This window comes from Lepisma saccharinum, chromosome 22, assembly GCF_977018435.1.
Source record: "Lepisma saccharinum chromosome 22, izLepSacc3.1, whole genome shotgun sequence".
Lineage (NCBI taxonomy): Eukaryota > Metazoa > Arthropoda > Insecta > Zygentoma > Lepismatidae > Lepisma > Lepisma saccharinum.
The window spans coordinates 735,815-754,054 of NC_139250.1; the positions used below are offsets into that span (position 1 = coordinate 735,815).

General features: G+C 39.4%; 1 protein-coding gene across 1 annotated transcript; it reads right to left on the reverse strand.

Moving 5' to 3' along the window:
• Window positions 1-555: 555 nt before the first annotated feature.
• On the reverse strand, window positions 556-11,280 carry aln (divergent protein kinase domain 1C). Its single transcript, XM_083143605.1, has 2 exons — window positions 10,956-11,280; window positions 556-3,767 (listed from the first exon to the last, which is right to left on the reverse strand). The coding sequence occupies exons 1-2, from the start codon at window positions 11,106-11,108 to the stop codon at window positions 2,697-2,699; spliced, it is 1,224 nt and encodes a 407-aa protein (XP_082999731.1). The 5' UTR covers window positions 11,109-11,280; the 3' UTR covers window positions 556-2,696.
• Between the last annotated feature and the right edge of the window lie 6,960 nt (window positions 11,281-18,240).

The window sequence follows — 18,240 nt, forward strand, 5'->3', positions numbered from 1 at the left end:
AAATGGAATATATACAGGGTGGCCCATAAGTAGTAGACCACACTTTGAATCACCATAACTTCTAGCGGAAGTGCATTTTCTGACAGGTTTAACTTGTAACATGTAGCAGAAGTGTCATATTGGAATGTTCTAAAGATGATTCTGATCGCCGCCTGCAGTTTGCTGAAGACTGGCTCACCAAGTTGAAGAGGGCCCACAGTTGGAACAGTGTGTGGTGTGGACCGATGAAGCCAAATTTCACCTGTCCGGTAGTGTAAACAGACATAATTGTGTTTACTGGCGTGGTAGTCGAGTATGATGATAAAAGACCTGGGGTTATGGTCTGGAGAGGTGTTATGTACCAAGGTGTCATTGGCCCGTTCTTCTTTGAAGATGGCATCAATGGTGAGAATTACCCGAAGCTCATTAGGGACACTCTTTACCCTTTACTCCAACAGAGACACCACTTTGATCAGTTGTGGTGGCAGCATGATGGAGCTCCCCCTCCTTATGACACAATCGTATGGAATTGGTTGGACCAGGGATTTCCCAGACGTTGGATCGGACGTTTCGGACGTTGCGGGTCAATTGAATGCCCGCTCTCCTGGTCTCACCCCAACAGACTTTTTCCTGTGGGGGTATTTAAAGGATAAAATTTATTCCCGCAACATAAAACACCCTACAGGACCTGAAAAACAGTAATCACATGAACTGTGTGCAAAAGCATGTGAAAATGTGTCTTTGCGATTACAGGCCTGTATTGACGCTGATGGCATGCAACTTGATCACACAATGGAAAACCGATATTAAAGAGTGTTTGTGTTACAAAATAAGCCATCTGTTTTCTTTTCATGCCGACTCTGCTAGAAGTTACGGTGCTTCAAAGTATGGTCTACTACTTATGGGCCACCCTGTAGTATTGTTATGAACTTTACCTTTACATTGCTCAGTAAGATAGTAACTATGATGGTGGTGGTGGGGGAGAGGGGTCAAACAATACTGAGCTTATAGTTTAAAGAAATGGGTAAGTGTCTTCTGCTTCAGGACGTTGCTTCATTTCAAGTAGCAATGCCATGCCATTGCATGAATAACAGTTTGTCAGTTGGTGTTGCCTCTGTTGTTCTGCATATAGCACTTTGCTACTTCCATTGCAGTGAAGTTTTTTTCTTTAGTTTTTGCATCACATTATCAAGGCTCTACTACAGGGTGGGGGAGAAAAACTGATGATTTTTAAAATGATATAACACAGTAAATAAAACGAGTTAGTCTTTATTCATGTGCTATCCTTACAGCCATATGTATGTCATTATTACTGGGGAAAAAATTGCTTTACACCAACATTAAGTGCAGAAAATAACATCTTGCAAAGGATGTCCACACACTGCTGGAGTCGGTCACTGGATCTTGATGCCTACTGAAATGTGGTGAAATATCCGGCAACAGAACTTCTGTTGTCTGCTTCTATTGAAATCAAATGGTTTAAATGCTCACTACAGGGAAACGTGCGGAACCAAAGCACGGAATTTCCAGCTAGAAGTCTGCAGGTTAATGTAAGGGTTATCGCCCCCTAAGATGCCGGAAGCGAAACTGTTCCGTTCTTTTGCCGCACTTCCAGTGTCTCAGTGGGCATCAAGCTTGAAGCTTCTGTTTTATGGAGAAGGAAAAACCTGCTGATTGTTGATTTGTTATTGCATCATGTGGTGGGGTCGTAGGAGGGGAGGTGTTTGGGATTCCACTCCTCACTAGCTGCCGTTGCAGTCACCATGGAGCCATGGAACGCAACACACCACACTTTCATTGAAGCCATTTGCAAAATGTTATTTTCTGCACTTAATGTTGGTGTAAATCCTTTTTTTTTCAGTAATAATGACATACATATGACTGTAAGTTTAGCACATGAATAAAGACGAACTCTCTTTATTTACTGGGTTATATCATTTTAAAAATATCAGGTATTTCTCCCCCACCCTGTATATATGTTATTAATCATTTACACACATTACATAAGGTTTAATATGGTTTTCTTGCTCTCATGTCAAATTGAGAATTATAACTGGGAAGATCTCTACAGCTTCTCTTATGCTTATTGGGACCATTAGCCAGCAAAATTGCCTTCCTGCTTGGTGCCACAGTAAAGTGCAGAAACTGAATCTGCAGCTTGGGGGGAGAGTTCCAATGTATTTGTAACAGTTTAGTGATGTAAGCATTCAATCAGTACCAACAGAGTAATGATACCAAATTTATGGATGACACCAGTAGTTTAGTCATCCATTAACAAAATGGAGTATAACAATTGCACCCATATTAAGTAATCAGTGGGTAGTTTCCTGAATTGGGCAACAATGGCATGTTTAGATCCTATGCAAACTGCAAAACAATATTTTTAGTTATTTTTAGTGTTTTTTATTTTTCCTACGACATTTCGACCTGGTTTCCCAGAACGTTTTAAAAACCCACTAAAATTAACTGTATCATATTATTTTGCATCTACAAAAAGTGATTATGCAGACCTTTAAGAACAACACAGATATACCTATGGAAAATGGCATACCAAGTCCAAATTAGCCTTCTTTGTATTAAATGGACTTCATAAACAAACTGCCTTCATCTTTGGAAAAATAAATAAGGTAAATTTTTGAGACTGCTCATCTAGGGCTGCTAAACTTCACTGTTGATTACCACAGGTAACTTTTCTACCAACAGTTAATGGATTAAGCTCATTCATTGGACATAATCTGATCCATTTCGCTCAGCATGGCATAAAGCTTCTTCTTAATCCCATCCTCTGTAGCAAAGCGAGAGCTAACAACGTCAGTCTTTGGATTTGCACACAAACGAAGCACGGCAGCCAACGATGACGAAGCGTGCTGAGACATCAGAAGGCCAGAAATTATCATTGATCCTGACAATGTCCAGCCAAGAAAAATCTTCTCGCAAACTATCTGAAGGTTGTTGTTTGTGACCGGATAATCACATCTGTTTGTAAGAATGTTGCACATGGATCTGCAATCAAAGAAGTCGCAGTCCTCGTGCTTTGTGCACCGGCTACCATCTGCCGTGATCTGGTTGATGATGGATCTTGGAAAGACAAAATCGAGGTCCAAATATTTCAGCCTCATGCCACCAACCGCCAGACCAAAATGGTGAATTTTGACATCGCAAAGGTGCAACGGTTCGGGCAAACTTTCTTCGAATTCTTCTAGAAGATCCATAATCATCACGGCAAGCTTCACCCTCCCGCCCCAGTCCTGGTAACTGTCCGTAGAGAGAAGAGACGGAGATGCTATAGGCTGCACGTATTCCACAGCAAAGAAGTTACCGCACGTTCCAATCAACTGCGGGAAAACTTCGTGCTCGGCATATAACTTTGTGCACAGGAATTCATTGTCTTGTATCAGCGACCATATGTTTTCCATTTCCACTTGCCGGAGTACGGTTCCTTTCTGTGCCGGGCGGAATCCCAACCGAGCAAACTTCTTCAGCTGCTCCCTGGTTATCGTTATGTTCAACTTGGATGCGATCATGTCCTTGAGCATCCCATCAAATTCTTCCTCCGAAGGATAATGTTTCTCCCCGCTGTCGTCCACCCAGTACGGGATGGTTTTTACATCGGACGAGGTGCTCACTCGCGAAGCCTTGATGACCACTTGTCGCCTTTCCCACTTGGCAGAGAACACGGCCTCCTTCCCCACGTGGAACGGATAACACGAGAGAGAGCTCACTTGGCCTTCCACGCATAACGGTCCACACAGACTTCCTATGGCAGCTCCTCTCCAGTAAAGATTGCACTGTGGGAAAAACAAGCAGACTCCTTTATACACTTATACATGCAGCTTAACAATACATACAGCATGTACACCTGAGGCCTCATTTTGACATTATGCCTCCTCAAAACACAGCCTTTTTATTATGTATGTATGTATGTATGGAGACATGTAACACACAACAAACATGGTTGCCGTTGACAATTACATTTTCTCTCAGAAAATGACAAAACTTTTAATACACTATAACAGCATAACCAATGTCCTTTGGACAAAATTTATAAAGCCCTAAATTTGCCTTTAAAGCCCGTCTGGTCAAAGTACAAACCCAGACTTTTTGTCTCTAGATGTCAGTTTTCAAGTACATAAAGCAATGTTGCCATATGACTAGATTTTTGCTCAGTCGTAAATGACACCTTCTGCTGTCAACATGCACCCTTCACTCATGGCTTGGCGAGAGGCAAAGGATCGGAGGCACATTCGTTTGCTACCCTGCGGCAGCTTAGCGTTGTTGGGGGTGCCTTTGCCACCTGTTTCGCTATCAGGCATACGTTTTGCAAAGCAGATTACCTCAAGGTTTCCCCTCCCCACGGCAATTGGACAAGGCTGATTGGTTCAAGGGTTCATGTGACCCTTGCTGTCTTTAGACGGAAAAGACAAAAATAGAATTTAAAGTTGCTTCTCTGAGCGATCGGCCTGAAGTGGATGGGATGGGAGGTTTTCAATTATGTGCAGTGATGCATAGAAAATCGTAGGAGGATAACAATTTACCATAGACAGTTAGGGCTTTTTTAAAAAAATATAAATAGAGAATTGTGCTCTTGTGGGAAGCAGACACAATAAAAAAATAGATTTTAAGAAATACCAATTGCAAAGCCCCTGCAATAAACTAAAGTGAATGTACAAATTCTAAAATGTAGTGCTGCTATGGTCCTACACCCTTGTGGGGATTATGCAAAACTTTAATAATAATAAATTAAAAAAGCAGCAGGACTGCTGGTGATTAGTTTAGCAGTACAGTAGGCCATGTGGTGCTGGTACATGTACCAACACCACATTGAACCATTTACATGCAGTGGTACAAATATGTACCAGCTGCCTCCCCAACAACTTTACTTTCCCAACATTTCTGACAGCATGATACTGCTTCCACACAGAACTATCACTTTTTGCATCTTATTCAGCTGATAAAAACCAAAGGCTGGTAACATCGGAAAGAGATCTCAATGAGCAAAATGCTGTGTAAGTTTGTCTGTGTTGTATAGCAATGCTCTGTACATGTGTGACATTTTTCACACACAATGTAAGGTGCTAGACATGAGATTGGGTTAAAATATTCATAATGAGCTGATCCCATAGAATTACGAAGTACTTTAAGGTGTCTGCTAACAAATGATGGCATAAGCTGAACGCATGAAAAGCATTAACAAAAATTTGTTACGCGCGTGACACTAAAAATGTAGCAAATTTTGACTTTATTTATCTTTGAAGCATATAGGATGCAGAAGCTAGTAACTTTTTATTGGTGAAATGCGCAAATTATATGCATTCACAAACATCTAAACCTTAAAGCAATTAAAATAATTTTCATATTAATTCATTTTGTTATTGGCATGGAGTAGGGCTACTTTTCATGGAATGCCACAGATATACATTCTCTTGAAGAAGTAAAGGTAAAGGTAAAGTGTTCCCCTGTGCATAGCACCATGCCATGAAGGCGTATAGGAGGTGTGGGGGTAACGCCCCACACTTTCTTGATCCGGTCGTGAGTAGAAGAAGAAGTAGGTGCATGATTTCTGTGAAGAGCTATAATTTTTCAATCATCTTCAACAAATTATAAACAATTAAAAAATAATAATCACATGATTCAGAACTGGAGAAACCTACATCATTGAAGGTTATCCACAAATGGTGTGAATATGGAGTAATTTTTCAGTGTTGTACAGTGTCACTTGTATTAAATTACAAAAAAGGCTTTCTCAGAACTTGATTGGATTTATTTTACTTCACTTCTTGTGCCACTTTTGGCTCATTTGCGAAGATGGAGACGAGTGATGGCATGATGAAAATGATGAATGGACACTCACAAACATCCATGCTCAGGCCGGGATTTGAACCAGGGACCCCTGGCATTGTTGCACGATGTGCTAATCACTCTGCAACGGGGGCCGGCACCTTGTCAGAACTATGTGTAGAAAATGCAATCATTAGGGCTGAGCCGATACCGATGTATCGGTATCGGCCAGTATCGTCATCGGTGAGTATCGGTTGATTTTCTTTTACCGATACCAAAGATTTTCAGTGGCTAGAAGAACAGGCAAAGGCAACAGCTCGTCTCAACATTTGTCCTTTCTAAAAGTTTGTTCACCCTTCCTTGTGCCAGATTGGGAGACCAGCACAGGAAGTTCCATAGATTTTCCTAGAAACACTGGATCATAAACCCCCACCCTCCTGGCAAGCAGATGGCAAGATCAAAGGTATGGACAGGCAAGAGAAAGCTGAACCCAAACATGACCATGAAGGCATGTAGCTACTTAGTTAACGCTGTGGGAAATAAACCATTGTTTGCCAATTCTTGCTTGAAGATCGTGGTCCTAAGATAGGTGGATGTTTTTAATCCCCCGCCACACTAATGCCGAGTCAGGTAGTTGCGGAGTTCTTGGAAAAGAGGGATGAAGGTCACTGTGAAATTAGCTTTGTTTTATCTACGTTCAACCGGGAAGGAGAATCAGCAATTTATACTTATGCTCTTCACTTCTGTCTTATGTTATTCAATAAATATTTAATTTTTTTACTTCTTTGACATTAATTTCCTTGCCAAGACAGTTGTTTTTACACAAATTTTAGTGGTCTTAACTACACGTAAGCTACAGTAGATGATGAATATTTGCTATTTTATCTCTGATTTTATAGCATCTTTTTACTACAACCTTAGTGACAATGAAGTTCGACCAGTCACAAATATAGGAGTGCGTTGTGAAGGAAGGAGAACACATGCATATGCTGAACATATTTTATTCAGCAGGCTACATGGAACAAAGGAAAACATAAATTTCCACTGCAACGCAGCAATGTATGGTGTCCACACAAAATAAAACATTTTCGTACATCTACACGTGACATTGAAATTCGACCACTGTTAGAGGGTATCCTGTTTACCATGGTGTGACACCGCCCCGTCGGCGAATAACTGTGGCAATGCGTCGGGGCATGCTGCGGACGAGTCGTTCAAGGTATTCCACATCGATGCGGTGCCATTCCTCCTGCAGGCAGGCGATATGAGCAGCCACTGTCGTGGGTCCCCTCTGTTGCACACGTCGCTTAAGAACACGCCACACATTCTCAATGGGCGAGAGGTTGGGACTCGATGGTGGACATGGCAGAGTTCGCACGTGATGGCGAGTCAACCATTCTCTTGTCAGCCGCGCTGTATGAGGCCTGGCATTGTCGTGTTGAAAGATGAGACGCCGCCTGCGGAACAGGTGCCTTCGCACTGCGGGAAGATGCCGCTCCAGGATGCGTGTATAGGCGTGTGCATTCACAATGTCCTCACAGACGTGTAGTGGGCCAACACCAGATGCCGTCATGCATCCCCATACCATCACTGACGCAGGTTTCTGTACCCGACATGCATAACATTTTGCTTCATTCTGTTCCTCCTTCCGACAAATGACTGTTTTCCGTATTTTCCCGTACACAACATTGAAAATGGATTCGTCCTTCCACAAAACCCTGTTCCACTCCCGAAATGTCCATCCCCGGTACATTCGTGCCCACCGTAGTCGATTGCCTTTGTTCGACATGGAAAGGAAGGGTTTACGTTTCGCCTTGTACACTCGGTAACAGCATCGCTGTAAGTAACGGCGAATGGTTCTGCTTGAAACTTCAATGTGAAAGCGTTCTCGAGTGCACAATCGTAATTCGGCCACAGAAACATGATTGTTGGTCTGGATATAGCACCTAAATATCCGTAGGTCACGCACGCTCAGCAGGCGTTTTCGACCGGGGGCCTTACCTGGCTCTGTAGTACCCGTATTTTGGTGGTGTTTGATGATGCAGTGGACGGTTGACTTGGGTAAGTTCAGTTGGCGCCCTATTTCCCGTTCACTGAGTCCATCCCGTTGCAACTCCACCACTCTTCTTCTCACGGTGTTGTCAATAGGTTTACCCCTGGCCATGGTGATGATGCACTGCGGTTCCTCTGTGCACAGCACGCGCTTATATACAGCGGACTCCCTTATCGTGTCCGTGACGTCATGCTTCCGTCGAATGCGCCACTATCTGGAATTTTCTGTGTGGGTCTGGTGCCTGGTCGAAGTTCAATGTCACGCGTATAGTTCCCAGTTTTCGTTCTTTACATGACCTTGGGTGCAACATGCTGGGATCACGATTCTTGCCTGCTCACACGCCTCCTCTTACACACATGCGTCACTTCTGCGGGTCACCCATTCCACCGCCTATGCCTCTGTGCATTTAATCACGTATTCCTTTCTGGTCGAACTTCATTGTCACCAAGGTTGTATTTATGTAATAACAATATTTTTTAGTCAAGAAATAAAGAACAAAATAGGTATTAATGTTGTCTTTCCTCCGTTTCTTAGTCTGTGGTTACATACATCAATACTCCATACGCATCGGAAAAATTAAGTACTAATTAATTAACTTCGATATTATTACGAATAGACCAACAATTATATTAACATATTAAATAGAAACACTTTTATTATTATATTTCTGAGACACTTGACTCGGACTGGCTCCCCAAATTATATTTCTAGATAAGTGCCTAGTGATGTGACGAGTTAGTATGACTCGGTAACTAGCCTTTTTATTTTATACTGGAATTATACAAGTATCGGTATCGGTGGGTATCGGCTCAGCTCTAGTAATCATTGTTAAATTTACATTATCTTGCCTAGAAGCTGGAATGTAGTAATGAATATTATGCTTTCTTTTCACAACTTTATCATCTGTGGAAACGTTTGAAAAGAACGTTGTACAAAAATGTCACATATATTTAAAGTGACAGATAGAGATATGTATTGTGTTATTTTTGAACAGTGTACGGGAAAAATTGTTTTACTTTCAAAATATATAGGGTTTTTCAGACTATTCGAACATATATGCACACATGCTTGTAGTGAAATTGAATAATCATCATATAACATACAGACCTTGGAAACAGTAAAAAAAAAAACACAAATTATGTTAAAACAAGCAATGTATCTGCTCTTCTTTCCACTGTTTGACAACTCGAGCTCAACACTTCCTTGTATATTTGCATAACCACTGTAGTTAATTTTGTAAAAAAAGAAGAAAAAAGTTTCAGGACTTAAAAGTACTTATTCTGGACAATAGATCTAAAATGTTGAACAGAAGTAGTAGTAACAGCCAGTCACTTTTAAGTACAAAAACTTTGTCACTTCTATTTAATATTACAAAACTCCAGCTGGATTGAACATCACTGGTGCTGTGCAAAGAAAAAAGTGGTCAACAGGAAATGAAAGGAGTTGTTAACAATCAAGCAAAGTGTCATGATATCGACACACAAATATCAAGAATTTGAATCGTGAAGACGATATATATGTACATGTACATATGTGTGTGTGTGTGTAATCTGTGAATTTATATTACATGCTGTCGTTCATAACTAAAGTGTGCATCAAGGCTAAAATATATTAATGCAGCTGTTATAATATTGGGAGCATATACATAGTAATAAAAAACGGTAACAGTATGGTATAGTGAAAACAATTTTCTTCAAATTTACAGGAGTAACTACTTACGGAACTGAGTTTCTGTAGACTTTTGGAAGCTCGTGGAAGTGTTTTCTCCCTTCGTTCAACTTATTCCGCCTGTAAATCATGTATTTTTCGACATTAATGTATCTCCGATGCATGATAGCCACCATTACCGTCGACTACGTGAATGAAATGTTTTGTGCGTTCGATTATGTAACCCCCTGTTAGTGTAGCAACCACGCGGTAGTTTTACAAGATGACATGTGAGCGTGTTTTTTTCTTTCCAATCTAATTTTTTATGTTGGTAACACTTTACTATACCAGAGACGGATTTCTTCAAATTTACAGGAGAAAGTACTGACGCAAATCATTTTCTGTAGCGTTGTTGATGTTCGGGAATGTAGTTTTGATCCATTTTAATGCGAATGCATGTGGTTTTCTACGAAAATCTATTTCCGACGTGCTATTGCATTCGCATTGCATTCAGGTATTGTTACCGTAACAGGTAAGTACAAACGTAGGCTAGAATGTACAATATAGAGAAAGTCTCCAATTTCGTTAATTTTCGGTATACTAATTTTGGCCTCCTAATCACTAATCTGTTGTAAAAAACCGGGGGTCACGTCTGGAAATTGTACATTTTGATGAAAAATTGTTCGTTAGCACCAAAAACCATCCACGGGTAGCCCCACAAACCATTGACATTAGCCCCAAAAACCATCCACAGGTAGCCCCACGAACCATTCACACGATGTTAGGTTAGGCCTGTTAGGTTAGCTTCCATTAGCAATCATTTCACCCCTAAATTCATCGAATAAATAGGGACCGTACTAGAATTGAACATCATAAATCATTTTCTTGTAAAACAACGGCATGGTTGGACGCAATGACAGGATATTACATTTTTGTTCGTAAAACTACGCATATACACCTATATATATAAAAAATTCAATCGGCTTTTTTTCAAATTTTCAGACGTGACCCCCAGTTTCTTTCAACAGATTCATGATTAGGAGGTCAAAATTAGTTAGTATACCGAAAATTAACAAAATTGGAGACTTTCTCTATATTGTAAATTCGCTCCCAAACGTAAATAATTAGGAACTAAATGAGTGAAATGTGTTTTCACTATACCATACTGTTACCATAAAAAACTATTTCACAAAAATGCCCATGAATAGGTACTTTCTAATTTATGCTTATTACTGCAAAATTAATTGACTGAATTTTACTGAAATGTGCGACTGTTTTCCTACCACAGAAATTATTGGGTCAATGTGGAATGGATTCGCCTTGTACTTGAGCTTAAAAGCTGGACCTGGTGCAAGAAAATTAAGTTTTTTTTAATGTTTAAAGGAACTTCACAAAAAAATTCTTCGCTAATAAAAACGTGCACTTCGTGCCTATAAAAAGAGGTAAATTATCTACTAACAACAAATTTTCACAAATGACTTAAGTTATGCAAACTTACCAGTTTGGTTGTATGCCGCCAAGGTTCCAAGTTTGTGCATAATATGCCCCAATGAAAGAGAAACACTACAAATACAAGGGCTATCACCACCAAAATTGCGACTAAATACTTTCTTCTGTAAAGAATGCCCGGTAACCTCCTGATGTTCACCATATTTAATGTGGGAGGCCGTTTTTCTATTAAAAATCACATAAGATGCCAGAATATTAGTTACGCAAAATCTTCTCCTTTCATAAATTGGAGTTGTTCAGTTTTTAGAAGTATAAGAATTATTTTCTTCGTGTATGACATCGCATCTGGTCGATACTGTTTGTTTATTTTTTGCTCACCTCGCACTTTCATTCTCATTTGTTTTGCTCCCATAGAGCACCGATGCAGTGTTTCCATCTCACGGTTTCTACTTCGCCCATGTATTGATTTTTTTGTACCATGTGTTTCTATTGGGAAATTAATTGTAATCAGTGTTTTTTTTCTCGGAAATAAGCAACCGTACGTCGTTCCGGTACCAGAGGCGAAGCGTCCGGTCATCGGGAGATGCGGCGATGACTTAGCAAAATAAAAATACTGTATTTTAAATATTTTAGAGAAGAAGTAAAAAAATAGTCATAATTTTCTCATATTTGTGCGAAATAAGCCAAGCAACACCATGAAACAACTAGAAATTCGCAAGAGATTCGCTAAGTTTAGCGCATCGGAATGAGAGCGCAGTACTACTCCCCGTGGCCAACACTAGCGCTACGTTTCCTATTGAAGGCAATGGTGTTCGCTGGCCCAGGTCATCGCAGAAAATATGCGAATCTCTCTCTACCTGCTCGGAAGACATCCGAAGACAGCTGGTCATAAAAGGCCTTTTTTTCAGCTCCAATGCCAATGTTTACGACAGAGTTTCTCTGACGTCATAAGGATTAAAACTTTTCCGAGTGTTATCTCCATGATTGTAAAGCATGCAATGCAATTATCTAATACACGTAATTAGTGAGGACGTGAGTGGAACCATTTTCAAATAAACTGAAAAATCAGAATTTCTTTGAATTATGTTAGACGAACCATCTAATGTTAACAGTAGGTCCCAATTGTCAACTGTCTTGAGATCTGTGCATAAGGAGGAGGGTTTATTGGGATGTGAGTGGCGATTGTATATCTGACGGGTTATTTGTTCATGTAAAAATTGTCAATAAGTAGAAACTGGAGGATAAATTTATTGCTGAAATTTATGACGGGTCGGCAGTTATGTAGGAGCAATTAGCGGATTTACAAAAGAAAGTCCAGGACGAGCAGCCAAAGGCGTTAGTTACGCATTGTTACGCTCAAGTATAGATTTAGTGCTGTCCCAGGGAATGAATGAAATACCATGTATTCTTATCCACTTTGCCACACAAGAACGTTAAAAGAAAACCATCCCACCCTTTTCACAACCCAGGTGGTGTTTCTCTGATGTCATCAGGATCACGCTTACTTAACACAGTTGAACAGTACAAAAAGCCAATAATTGACTTTTTTCTAATATTTAATGACAACTCAAAGAAACCAGGTAGGTGTGCACAGCGAATGGATTTGTGCACTTTTTGCAATGCTTCAAACAATATTTTTACTGAATACATTTTCTTCTTGATGAAAAGATTCTCTCGGGCTATCGACCAGGTGAGTTGTGGAGAAGATTCCAAGCTTTCGAGAGCAAGCGTCACTCTCATCTTCAGGGTAGAAGCAGCTATGAAGGCTTGGAATATTTTTGGCATTTACTGAGGAGTAATATTGTTCGCCCCCTCTTCCAGGTCGGAAAGATCGACCCTGACGTTTGACAAGTCCTGCGATGACTACGTAAAAATGTCACATTTCACCACTGTCCGGTACATTTCTTCATTGATGTAATAAAGTCAACTATCGATTGCGTTAACGAAAGAAAAAAATATAAATATGTATTTGGGTGCGTACGTACGCTCATAAATGAATGCATTTTTAGCAGCTTTAATGATTAACTTGAATGAATACAATTTATGTCACCATAGATGATCATAGCTACCAACTTATGGAGTGTACCGGAATATTTTTTCCCATCTCTCTCCAAAAGCCTATAAATTGGTTACTATCATGATTGATTAAATTGCAAACAAATTTGCTAATGACTTTAGATAGGCAAGAAAAGCATTATAATTACTATATTGTCATAGGCGTGCGTAGACCCTTTGATTAAGGGGGCAAAAGCCTTGATGAAAGTTAAGTCTGAGAAAGAATTTATTGTATTGATGCGTACTAAACAGAGGCGTATGTAGTATGTGTCCAGATCCACCACAAATGACTCTATCAAAGACGCCCGGAGAGGCGGCAAGGGGGCACTTGCCCCCACTCCCTGAGATATCTGGAATTACTTCATATAATTCTAATTTTGAAATTGTAGCGTGAAAACATGGACGAGGGGTATCGTGAATGACAGCAGATTAAGTGCCTATGCAAATTATCCTAGTAATGCAGATGCTTTATGAGAATTCTCTTAACTGGGGGAAAGCATCACCAAACCTTTCCCCCACATTAAGATTGCTGCCACCCCCCCCTGAGAAAAATCCAGTGGGCGGCCTTGGACTATATTAGAAAAATTCCAGCTTCCGTGGCACAACTGTTCTCTGTTCCCCTCCCCCTTCAGTCCTTTCTCTGTGGTTCAGACTAATTTTCATATAAACATGATTTCGTACAGCAGATTCAAAACAACTACATATAATTTATTCATTTCCAATGCGTGACCAGTTTATTCTGCGACCACATAGGTGGAACACAAGTAGGCTAACGAATAAAATGCGTGGGTCTTAATAACAAGTAATTTGCTGGAGAAAGAAGTGAGGGAGTCCAATTACATAGGAGATAGACTCGCCGTAGTTGCTGGGAACTTTCGTCGGCTTGAAAATACTTCATTTTTGAAAGATAATAATATTGTTTAATAACGGTAATAAGATTTCTCTACACTAAATTTTTGAGTGAGTATTAGGAGGAGCAACTGCCTCCTCTTGCCCCCCGTGCGCATGTATGTATTCACATGTTTATTCACAAATTATTATGCAACTTCTTGGCTTTCAATATGGTCGGTACAGCGCGGAATTGCCCGTGACTACAATTGTAATGGAAGGAATTATGTTGCACATGCTGGAGGCACACAGGCTAATAATTACCAGCGGCACCAAAAAATAACTTAGTCCCGGATGAAACCATTATACGCCACTGGATTACTTTCGGTTCACACGATCATTTCAGTTTGAAAGCAAAATTGAAATACGGTCATGCCCCAGAAATATATATTGTTTAAAACGGTTCAGGAGTACAATACGAAAAATAAATTAAAATATGTTGATGGTTATTATACCCACAGTTTTGTAATCAGATCTGTAAACTTTTAAAAATTTCCTATGATTTAAATTTTCAAAATTGCTGTGCACAACTAATTCCTTAGGAAAATTGTGTTATTCGCCTCAGCGTGTTACAATATAATGCGAGGGGGCCTCCCTGATGGCGCAGTGGTAACCTCGTCGCCTTTTAATCAAGGGGTCCCGGGTTCGATTCCCGGTGGAGGCACATATAGTGGTTCGGATCTCACTTTAAACTGTAGGTCCAGTCACGATTAGCCTTACTGTGTATAAAGTGAACTTAAAACAACAAATCAACAACAATGTAATGCGAGAGTCCATTAACCAACATGCATAGTTAGTTTCAGATATTCTAATGCACAATGGGCTTTTAATTTTTCGTGTGTGTTACCCTGCAATTGAACTAACTTGTGTTCTGTCATGGAATACTGAACTGTTTCATTAGTTTAGTTTAGTTTATTTGCGTCCAAGGACTACCGGTGTGTACAAATTACAGTACATGGTAATATAAGACATGTCAATACTTACATTACAATACAATACTACATTAATAGATTTTACAAATACAAAATACATAGCCAAAAATTGTAAAAAATTGGGTCTTACTCTGGTATTATATCAAAATCACAAAAAAATATAACATGAGAAGATATAGAACACTACAGCCTACTTTTAGGTGATACTAATTATCCACCTTCATTTGACATTTAAATTTACAAGAAGAATATTTGATTATTATTATATATTACATTATATACATTTTGTCTTATGTAAAAGTTGCTTCCATGTATTCAGCTATAGAATAAAAAACATGCTTCAGAAGCATTGATTTTGTCTTGTGCTTGAATATCATCGATTTTGGTTCTTTCCTCACATCTTGTGGTAGTTTGTTGTAGAGATCTATGGAAGAGTTTAAGGGACCTTTCTTACATAAGTTAAGGCGGCAGTGTTTTATGTGAAATTTGTCTTTATTTCTTGTGCTTAGACCATGTATTTCCTCATTTGTGGCAAAGTTGGAAATATTTTGCTTAACATAAATTAAGCATTCATAGATGTATATGCAGGGGAGAGTTAACACATTAAATTTACGGAAAAGAGTTCTACATGAATAAGTTTTCTTTACTCCATCTATGATTCTTATAGCTCTTTTTTGAAGCATAAAAAGGACATTGGAGTGGCCCTTGTTACCCAAAACCATAATCCCGTATCTTAATAAAGCATCAAAGTTTGCCATATAAAGGCACTTTACAGTTTGGGTGCTTGAGATGTCTACCATTTCTGTAAGGGCATAGCACACACTACTTAATTTTGATTGTAGCATGTTTATGTGTTCTGTATAGCTAAGGTGTTCATCCAAAAGGATACCCAGAAATTTTGATTTTTTTTTTTTAGGCTCTAGTTGTGTATTTCCACATATTAGATTGGAGCTTATTTGGTTTCTGGTTTGGATTGTAGAAAATGTAATGTTTTTTGCTGTTGAGGAGTATGTTATTATTTTAAAAAACAGTCATGTAATTTGTTTAATACGTTATTAGCCTTAGATTGTAGAGCATCTTTGGAAGTGTCTGTTACTATAATATTTGTATCATCAGCATATAATATTGCATTTGCCTCAGGTATAACATTTGGTAAATCATTTATGTACATAAGAAACAAAAGAGGGCCAAGAATACTTCCCTGAGGCACCCCACATGTTACACTTTTCATGGTGAAGTGTTGATGTGTTACATGTCCTTTTGCTGTGGTGTGAGCGATTTCTATAATTTGCTTTCTATTGGTAAAGTAAGATTGAAACCACTTTTGTGGTATTCCACGGATACCAAGTTTTTGAAGTTTCCAAATTGTACAGTAACTTGTTTGACGTACGAATTTTTATACAAATTGAAGCTTAGTTTAATTTATAGAATTTCAGTTCGAAATGTAGCCCACATATTGAACAAGAAGACCATTTAATGGCACGCGTAAGAAGCTCGGTAATTATATGTAAGGAGTGGAACTCTCGTTGGTTTTGCAACACTGGTTCTATTCCAGTTTTACATAGTTGCCATCTAAGTACGAATGGAGCCTGTAAATATTTTCACACTCAAGTTCGGAGCGAAACAAACATACGTCGACATTTTTAATCCGTGTGCACGAAAATATTCCATCTGTCAGTTCTGTGAATGGCGTTGTGGCCACAACTCAACATTCGAATCCATTCGCGAACTCAATTATGTAATATAATGAGAGCAGCGTTCGAAGTAAGGGAGGAGTGACGGGGGGATGCTATCCCTCCACATAAGAATTTTTTTATGTATGATTATACAACTCTAGCATCGCTAGAAAGCACTATTTTGTCTATGTTGGTGGCGAGTCATATTCGGGAGGTTGTAGATTCAACTCTCGCAGTCGGCCATTCTTGACCTTCGGTAAGTAGGCTGCAGGGGGAGAGAGGGAGTTGGACAGCCAATTAATGGGGTCTAAATATTCCGGTGATCGGCAGATTTTTTCAAGATATAAAGGTAAAAAAAAAAAGGTAAAGTGCTCCCCTGTGCTCAGCACCACGCCATGAAGGCGTATAGGGGGTGTGGGGGTAACGCCCCACACTTTCTTGATCCGGTCGTGAGTGGGGGTGATGTGATCAACATCACGCCCCTGACTGCCTTTACCCCCCAGGGTTTCCCCCAGGTACCCATGATATTCGACGCTGGGTGGGCGCCGGGGCCGCTTCCATCGTTAGAAAAGTTCCCGGATTTGAACCGGCCGGGGATCGAACCCGGGACCTTTAGCATGGTAGTCAGACGCGTTACCGACTGAGCCACCGCGGCCAACGTTTTTCGAGATATTGTAAACAATATTAATAAACACTTTTTAAAATCTATGTAAGTGGCTAGTCCAGAAAAATAGTGTGTGTGTGTGGGGGGGGGGTCATGTGACGGTACACAAAATGTCTCAGAAATTTGAAAATTAATATAGAATATTATATAGGTAATAATGATGTAACTTGTGACCGACCCAAAGATGTTAATTTATTTAATTGATTATTAATTGTTTATTTTTGTCCGTATTTATACGGACGATATATTTGTGTTGTTATGAATTTTCATTTTGTTATGTTAGTAAAATATGATGTATAATTAATTATGATCACATTATTGGTAATGTAAAATTATGATGTATAAATTTCTATATACATTTTGACCATAGCAACGATAAATAAACAAAAGACAGTAGATCAATAAGTGATAAAAATATATGGAATTTTTAAATAGTGAGTCAGAGTTTTATTGAAGTTATCAAAATTCTAATTGCTATTTCGTAAAGTGAATACTAGGATGCTTCGTTGAAGTTCAAGTAAAAGGCTTGCTTCAAACTTCTGTCAGAAAAGTTGCAGGTCCTATCAAAGTAGTCTTCGCCGGTACACGACTGCCAGTTTGATAGTCAAAATACCATGCGCAGGCTGGGATTCGTCGTAGCGCTGTGTGCTACTGCTAACCACTCTGCCACGGAGGCCAGCGACATTTAATGAGAAATTCCTACCGTGTAAATAACATGGGTTTGTGAACGTGCGTGTTTTTATACACTATTTACACAGAGACACACATTTTTTTTATTTTTTTTTTTAAGAATTGTGATGTTTTGAATACCTCCCTTTTTGCATGGTGCCAAATTCTAACTACTAAATAGCCTGATTTTTACATCTGGCGCACACAGAAAATTTAAGTAAGTGAAAATTCAGGCTCGCCCAGGACCAGGGTTCGAGTCATGGTCGAGATTGCATGTTTCACTTACATTTCTATAAAAGGTAAGATGTCAGGATGTTTCACATTTTGTTGCAAGGAGTAAATCAGGAAATCGATACGGTTTCCTTCCTCAACGCTACGATTCAGTCAACCCGAATCTTAATATTACTCAGTATTGAGTCAATGAATTTTAAATTCATAAATCTCACACCC